The sequence below is a fragment of the Nanorana parkeri genome, unplaced genomic scaffold (genome assembly GCF_000935625.1).
Source record: "Nanorana parkeri isolate BGI_ZX_2015 unplaced genomic scaffold, ASM93562v1 scaffold1314, whole genome shotgun sequence".
NCBI classification, from domain to species: Eukaryota; Metazoa; Chordata; class Amphibia; order Anura; family Dicroglossidae; genus Nanorana; species Nanorana parkeri.
The window spans coordinates 1-9033 of record NW_017307582.1 but is presented as its reverse complement, the minus strand read 5'-3'; the positions used below and the strand labels follow the sequence as shown (position 1 = coordinate 9033).

Below are 9033 nucleotides of genomic sequence, written 5' to 3'. Positions count from 1 at the left end.
CAATTTCAGTCCCTGAGTTCCCCTAACAGGTCATGTTTTGAAGCTTTTCCTCAGTAGGGGGCAGTTGTGGTAGGTACAGGTATGTTCACATAGGCTAATATAACACTTTAGGCAGTTAAATAGTACATTTATTATTGAGGTCTTTACATCAAACCAAAAAGAGGGACAATTGAGGAGGAAAGAGAGACAAAGGGACGTGGTTCCAAAAGAGAAACTTTCCCTCGATAATGAGGGGCATTTGGGATGTATGATTGCATAATGTTCATGCAGGTTGGCTTTTTAAATGGCTTTTTTATCCACATATGTGGAGCTGTGTGAATAAATCTGCTGCACCACTAAATGTATAACATACTGAAATGCTACAAAAATCTTATTACATGTAGTTTGGGTAGATCTTTAGCTAATAGCTACATTTGGCATACAACCTATTGCCATTCTTTAGTGCATGTACGTTTGGGTTACATTGAGGTCCGAGAGTGTGATTCTGGTCTTTATTTTCACAAGGGGTCATTTTGGATTTAGCTGCATATGAATAAATAATAGAACCACTTAACATTAGCGCTATATACATATGTGAAAATGTTCTTATTGGCTTCAATTGTTTGCATTAGTACTTTGCCACCTGTTGGCCAAGTGTATTAAAGCATCACTGTAAATATGGGTCTTTGCTTCTATTTTATTGTTCAGGGTACCTATTTATAAAGATCAGTAAAAAGTTATTGATTTTTATTTCACTGCAATTTACCTGATTTTGCTGCTACATCTCACTCCCACCCTCCCCCCTTGAATGTGGTGTAGCAATGGTTAAAAGACTAGAACGGTTGCAGAATGGTTCAAAAAATTACACCACTTTTAGAAACAGTCCTACTCCTGAGGGCCAATTCACACATCCAGATCACCTCCAGACCAGACCAGATTGTTTCCAGACCCAAAATGCATCCTAATATATCCTTATTCTATTTCTGGCCTCTGGTCACACGAGCACAGTCCAGGCCAATCTATAAAAATACTGTTTGTCTTATTTTGTCTGGTCTGGAATGCACTAGACGCATAGAAATTAATCGAAAATGCATACAAACGCACTGGAATGCACCTGTAAAACCATTTTAGGCTAATAAAAAACAAACGCGGCAAAAATGTGGTAAAATGGTGTGAACCTGCCCTAACATAGAAGATAATCTATTTGACAGGTAACCGTGTGCATAAATAATGAGCAAAATGTTTGAAAACAAAAGTTACTAGAAAGTCATAGTTTTAAAATAATTGCAAAATATATTTGCTAAATGATTATTTTCTCGAAATATGGTAAATTCAAGTGGAAACATTGTGTGAAACTAGAACAGTAATTACTTTCTGTAAAGAATGGAGAAATGTTAGGGTTTTTTTTATAAATAATAATAATCTAAAATGGACCATTTACACAACTGGAATAATGTGTAATTCATGCAAAGGATATTTAAAATAATGTTTGCATATTTAAATGAGGCTTATATTTCTAATTTAGATGATACATCAACAGCCAAACCCTGGAATTCATTATGAATATGTTGTTCCAAATACAAATACTATCAGCCCACATCTACCTTCACAACGAAGACCAGGTAAGATTGTACGTCCTAAAATAATGTGACCCTAATCTTTCTATATTACAGTGCGGTGCTGATGTTATGTACATTTTACATGCGGGGCATGCTGTTCTGCAGGTAAGGTTGATTTAGTTTGTAGGCTATTGCATTGTATTGTGTGTAGACATGAGCAAATCTTTCAAAACCCTGAGTTCATCCAATCAGCTTTTCTTCTGCTGATTGTCAATCAGACGGCATTGAAACTAATATTTCATCATAGCAGTTTTTTTTTAATCTAAAAAAAACAGAAAAACAAAACCAAAAAAATATGTTTTTCCATCTTGTGCTACTTATAGACTTCCTTGTAGTCCTATAATCAATAAGTAGAAGGTCTAACCAGGCATAATGGCGTATGGCGATAATTGGTGAGCTGCTTTGTATTTAGATATTTCGTTTTTCTCTCTAATTTGTTCTAGCTAGGAGGGCCACAAATATGCAAAAATAGATTTAAAGCAGAACTCCAGGGAATTAAATGTTAACCCTTGCAGTGGGGCTGCCTCGGCACTGCAAGGGTAAACTGCTCTTTTTGGTGTAGGGTCAAAGTAACCGATCCTCTGAGGTGGCTGGCTGTGACAGTGCTCTCTGAAGCCTGTCTCCTGTGCTGCAGCAATGGAATGTCCCTTGGCATCCTCATGTTCTATACATTGTACACCCCAGAGTTCCTCTTTAATTGATAGCAGCCCATTTGCTAGACATGTACATTTTGTTTTCGTTCCAAATGCAAATTCGGATGACATTTTGTGGAGTTCAGACATTCGGATACATCCGAATGTACGAATATCAATGATGCCGAATGCAAACAAATCCCAATGTTCTTTCATTAAATTTTGGATCAACCAAATTTTATTCAAAATGAAACTAAATTGGATATTTGACTGTTTTCTGGCCGATCAGAAAATCCCATCCGGAACTAAAACGAAATACTAAAAGATCTGAATCCGAAAAACGAAACAGCTTTCGGGTTTGAAAGAACAACAAAGAACAAAAAATCAGAAATTAAATTAAACAGATTTTTTGCCGGCTTGCATACAGTATCTACCATTTGCTTGTCAATGCAAAGTTACTAATGAATAATGGAGCATTATGGATTTGTGGTGCATTGACCTTTTAAAGTTTTCCTGTCATTAACCAGGAATATTTAAGAAGATTATATGAGGAAAGATCCATTAGATGTTACCTCCAGTGCCAAAATAATGAGTAGATCCTGATATATAACAAAGTCAGGTTTGGACCTACTTATTTGGACCTACTTCTGGATCTACTTATTGTTTTAACATGAAGTTATAGAAGGAACCCTCTGTTTATGTATTTTTAAAAGTAATATTCTTAGTTGGAATTGCCCAGTTTGGTGTCAGGTTAACTAAAAGAATCTTTCTTACATTTTCCAAATAGCGGTAAAACTCTGTAATGTAAAGAACAACAAAAGGTAAATTGCAATCTGAATGACAAAAATACATAAACAAACATTGTTGTATCACCTTACTACGACTGATCTTGTTCTTGATGTCGCTATGACACTTTATGGAATGTTATTATAGCTTCAGTTGTTTTATTACATCAAATGGTACAGCTAACTTCACTGGATATTAAATGCTGTTTATTATTACTAAACGTTGAAATACGTACTTAAAATTATTGCAATATATGTACATATAAAAAGTAAAATTTGAGCTTTTTGGTGTTACTAGTAAGTAATAATCAGTGTATGGCATCATTTAATTAAAATAAATATGAACCAAAATTCACTTTTGCAAACATTTTTGCTACAAATGTATGGAAAGGTCTACTTCAATTCTCAGTATAGCTTCTTCTAGCCGCTAGAAAATTATTAATATCCTACGCTTTGCTCAATTCATATCTTAACATATTCATGTTAATTTTGTGTATTAGGTGAACCCTTGAATGGCCAGTTAGACATACCAGATACTTCAGACCATACGGAGAACACAGATTCCTTCAGTGGTCCTGATCTATCAGCTGGATCCGTGCCTTCCAGACAGCCTGGGAGGATCCCTACTCATGTACCAGACAACCAAGTGCTTCCATTGCAGCCTCCTCGAAGGAATCGAGACCATAACTGGAAACAAGTGGGATCAACTGAATGTTCAGTATCCTGTGGGAAAGGTGAGGTGGGTGAAGGGAAACAGATATTTGTGCATTTTTAGGCTTTTTGTGGTCTAGTTAACACTGCATGTCATGGTAGTACCAGGGATAAACAGTCCAGGCATATATTCAGCCAACATTTAGGTTTACAGCAGTAGTTCTCAACTTTTCTAGGGCTTGGACCCCTTGGTAACATTTACTAAGTTGTGGTGACCCCCAACGGTAAAAAAAAATTGTATTATTATTATTATTATTTTCTAATTTTTTTAACTTTTTAAAAATTTTATTTATCTTATACTTTTTTTATTTTTTATAATTTTTATTTTATTATTGTTTATTTTGTTATCACTTTTTTAATTTTCTTTTTAATTATTATTTATCTTATTATTTTTCATTTATTGAATTTCTTATTTTTTTTACTTTTTAGCAATTTTTATTTATTTAATTTTTATTTACTTTTTTCACTTAATTTTATTGCTATCACACAGGAGCTAACAAGCCCCTGTGTGATAGCATTTGGAGGTTACAGGTTCACTTTATTGGGGGAGAGTGGCGCGGGGAAGGGGGGCAGTTGGGACGGAACAGCATGCTAATTACAAGTGATGTAGGCAGCTGTACATTTATCCCTGCTTGCCCGAAGCAGGGCTAAATGTAGAAAAAACCCACTCTGCAGCTCTTTGCTCCTCCCTGGCCGCAGCTGCTCCAGCAACATGCGGCAGGAGAACTGACGCTGCTGTGCCTCCTCCTATCACTGAAGAAGGCATGCTGTTACCCATTTATGGGTCGCAACCCACAGGTTGAGAACCACAGAAACAACCAAAAACAGTTGTAAGCTTTCATTTCTGCCTCTATTGATTTGTTATTAGACTTTAGCTGTATTGCTAATAGCAGTCGGGCTGAGAAGTCCCAGGGTTGTTCACTTGCTCACACCTATTCTCTGACACACCTGTCATTTTTTGTAAATGCAAAAGTTGCCAAGTTGAAAGTTTCAACCTGCTACATAAATCATTGTTAAATATAGCTGAAGGATATTATTCTGACTCCAACCGTTGTATTAGTGATTTAACCCCGGCTGAAACTTCTATGTCTGGCATGTATAAGTAGATACAATCACCACGGACAGTGTTCCTTAGATAGCTGAAATCACCAAATATCTTTTCTTCCACGAAGATCTTTATTAAATGCAGCAGGTTACAGCATACAACAGGATGCAGCAGATGATTGAAATGATGTTATTTGCATTTCAAAAAATGATAATGTTTCCCCCCATGAGAGCATATTATCATGTGGCCATAAGACAAGCATTATACAAATACTAAGAATGTTGCTGAATTCAAAGTCTGCATTCTCATAATTAACACACTACTAATATTTGTCTTATTTCAGGATCACAGTACCCCATATTTCGCTGTGTAAACAGAAATACACATGAGGAGGTGTCAGATGCTTTCTGTGATTCTAGTACCAAGCCCAATTCTGAAGAAGAGCCATGCAATCTCTTTCCTTGTCCTGCATTGTAAGTATCTCTCTTAATGGTGTCTATTTCTTAACGCAGGTAACATGCATGGTGGCATTCCTACACTGAAAAAGGAGTATAAACCTGAAAATAACTATGCATTTTGATGATTCTAAACCATTTTAGATTTTTTATAACCTTTTAATCTTTTTTGTTCCATTATGCTGTCATTTTTTGTTTAAAAAATGGACTAAACCTTGTTAGGTGACTATTATTAGGCATACGATTTGTGTGTGTTTGAAGTGTAAACATGTTGCATATCTGATGTTAACTTTGGCATTTTCAGGAAAATGTTCTAAATCTTTAGCTCATGTGATGCACAGAGGTTGCGAATCATGAAAAAATGTTGAATATTTATGGAAATGTTTTTCTTTATTTACAATGCACCTCTCAAATATTGACACGTTTTGCACTACTGTCCATGGACCCAGACAGTCGACCTAAAAAAAATCTAAACTGTTGCTTGATTCACTTAACGCAACAAATAAACAAAAACAAGCACACCTTTCAGTCTGCTTCACCAACTATTTGCTTCCTGTCTGTGGAAATACAGTGGCACGGCATCTGTGCTATATTAATTGACAAATCTACTTGCTTTTTCAAAGAGGTCAGTGTAAGTGAAGGCATCTTCAATCATCTATTACTGCTTGGACTAAAAAAGGCACATGCTTTTTTCTTTGGTTGCTGCAAAGCAGTAAGTAGTCTTTAAATTGCTTTGCAAGGTGAAATTCCACTAAATTAGGATATTGCATTGCAACCCGTTGAAAGGAAGGTGCAGCAAGGAGTAGCAATGCTTACTTTGTACAAATGATGGCCATAGCAGTTCATTATGTTACTTTTACCAATAGGAAGATCTCCTTCTAGGAGGTTGTAAAGGAGATTTACAAACAGTATGTAGGAGCTAAACTTGCCCCACCTTGGCACCTTGGTTGCCTTTTTAAATGAACCAATGGTCAAGATAAGAGGATCATTTTTCCTTGTCATACCTGTTGTGCCACAAAATCCCGATTTCTGTTTGGGTAACTAAAGTGGAACTCCATTCTAAACAAAAAAATTTTATGTTTTTAATCTCCAAACCTTTTATCCCTATATACTGTATAATCTATTAATGATAATATCTCAGGTTTCTGAAACTTGGATGGCTGCCAGAGTGAAAATTAGCTGGGCTCCTAAGGCATATTGTCTACTTTAAGATCTCTAGAGCCAGTTCCCACCCCCCACACACCTACTACAGGCATGACCCAGTTCTTTCACACGTGGTCTTACCATCACAGGTGCACACCTACCGCATCCAACTCACCTGAACAACCAGGGGAAAAAAAGCACCTTAATCTGGGTATACATGGCTCAAATTTTGTAAGTAACCCTATCTCCTCAACAAAAAATTGAGATTTGTTAATTAGATTGAATCTTGAATGCAACCCCAATTCTGAAAAAGTTGGGACACTGTGTAAAATCTTAATAAAAACAGAATGCAGTGATTTACAAATCTCGTAAAACCCATATTTTATTCATAATAGAAAATAGAAAACATATCAAATGATTAAACTGAGAAAATTTACCATGTTACAAAAAAATTAAGGTCATTTTGAAATTGATGCAGCATTTCTCAAAAAAGTTAGGACACGATCATGTTTACCATGGGGCAGCATCCCCTCTTCTTTTAACAACACTCTGTAAATGTGAACTGAGGACACCAGTTGCTGGAGTTTTGGGAGAGGAATGTTGTCCCATTCTTGCCTGATATAGGATTCCAACTGCTCGACACTTGTGGGTCTTCTATTTTTCGTTTCAAGATGTTCCAAATATTTTCACTTGGTGCAAGGTCTGGACTGCAGGCAGGCCAGCTAAGCACTCGGACTCTTCTACTACGAAGCCATGCTGTTGTCATGGATGCACTATGCAATGTAGCATTGTCCTGCTGAAATATACAAGACCTTCCCTGAAAAAGACATTGTCTGTATCTGAGCATGTGCTGCTCTAAAACCTGGATATATCTTTCCACATTGATGGGACCTTTACAGATGTGCAAGCTGCCCATTCCATAGACACTAATGCACCTCCATACTATCAGAGATGCAGGCTTTTGAAGTAGCGCTGATAACAAGCTGGAAGGTCCCTCTCATCTTTAGTCCAGAGAATGAGGTGCCCATAGTTGCCAAAAAGAATGTCAAATTTTGATTCGTCTGACCACAGAACAGTTTTTCACTTTGCAACAGACCATTTTAAATGAGCTTCGGCCCAGAGAAGATGGCGGCGTTTCTGGATCATGTTCCGATATGGCTTCTTCTTTGCATGATAGAGCTTTAACTTACATTTTTGAATGGCACGGCGAGCACAGACAATGATTTTTGGAAGTATTCCTGAGCCCATGCAGTGACGTCCATTACAGCATCATGCCTGTATTTAGTGCAGTGCCGCCTAAGGACCCAAAGATCATGGGCATCCAATACTGCGTTTCGGCCTTGTCCCTTGTGCACAGAGATTTCTCCAGATTCTTCTTTTGATGATATTAGGTACTGTGGATAGTGATATATTTAAAGTCTTTGCAAGTTTACGTTGAGGAACAATATTCTGAAATGTTTCAACAATTTTTAGTGCTTGTCCATGTGCATTTGTGCAAGTACATGTTGTATGTAGTCTGGCCAAAGGTCACCTCCAAAAAAAACAGCTAAATGCTTTGAAATATTTTAAAAATATATTTTGGTTATGTTACTGGTAGTAAGGTAGTGCCAACAATTATTGTAGCATGTGGAATATATAGTTATGCAGACATTATATTTTTAAGTTTGAATTTCAGTCATTTTAAATAAATATATAATAGAGAACAAGATGTAAGTTTGAGATTCAATACTCAAAAAAAGAGAATTGCCATAGAGTGTTTGCAAAGTACTACATACGTGTGTATGGGTGTTATGCATACACAAATATATGGATAAATATGTTATAATGTTCTAGTTAATATGTATGATAACAGTTGCTATGTTAACAGTAGCTTTACTTCTGCTTCTCTTTTAACCAGCTGGGACATAGGCGAGTGGTCTGAATGTAGTAAGACCTGCGGCCTAGGAATGCAACACCGCCAGATCCTGTGCAGACACATTTACGCTAATCGTACCCATACTGTACAGCCCCATCGCTGCCAGAGCCTGGAAAAACCAGAGACAACCAGCACTTGTCAGCTGAAGATCTGCAGTGAATGGCAAATCAGGACAGACTGGACACCAGTAAGTGGCAGATGTAAGGGGAGCAACTATTTTAAATCGCATAATTTCCTATGTATGACAGCTGCCACTAGGCAGATGCAAGTTCATACGTAATAATTAATGTTGTTTCTTTTATCAAAACTATTCAGATTTAAAGGGAACCTTTACTGAACAAAGTTGAGACTGTGTCATTGATAACCTCCTTCTGACAATGCTATTTGCCTGGCTTCCCCTGGCTACAATACTTTGAGACACTGACCTGAAACATAATGAAGAGAAATCACACAAAGCACACCAAGAAATTGATTCTGAAGCATTATTTACTAAAATTCAATTTCAGCTAAAAAGGTGACAGAAAGGTGTGGTTGTCACCTTGAAAAACGACGTAACGTATTTTCCTGATCTGGGACTTCAGAAAATCCTGCTTCAGAATCTACTTCTTTGTGTGCTGGTTTCTCTTCGTTATTGGATTTTGCACAGTCCCACCGTTAAACGATGCTCCCACTCTTCACAGGGGTAACAGGGGTTACTTATGGAAGTATATATACAGAATATATATATATATATTCTGTATATATATATA

At 36.8% G+C, this 9033-nt stretch overlaps 1 protein-coding gene across 1 annotated transcript in view; it reads left to right on the top strand.

Moving 5' to 3' along the window:
* LOC108797633 (thrombospondin type-1 domain-containing protein 4-like) overlaps window positions 1–8471 on the top strand; it is a gene marked incomplete at its 3' end in the record, with an annotated part of 438368 nt that extends 429897 nt beyond the window's left edge. Inside the window, exons 7-10 of the mRNA XM_018569261.1 lie at window positions 1505–1601; window positions 3516–3749; window positions 5115–5244; window positions 8267–8471. Of these exons, the coding sequence (XP_018424763.1) occupies window positions 1505–1601; window positions 3516–3749; window positions 5115–5244; window positions 8267–8471 (666 nt within the window). The remainder of the gene's footprint in view (window positions 1–1504; window positions 1602–3515; window positions 3750–5114; window positions 5245–8266) is intronic.
* Window positions 8472–9033: the final 562 nt, after the last annotated feature.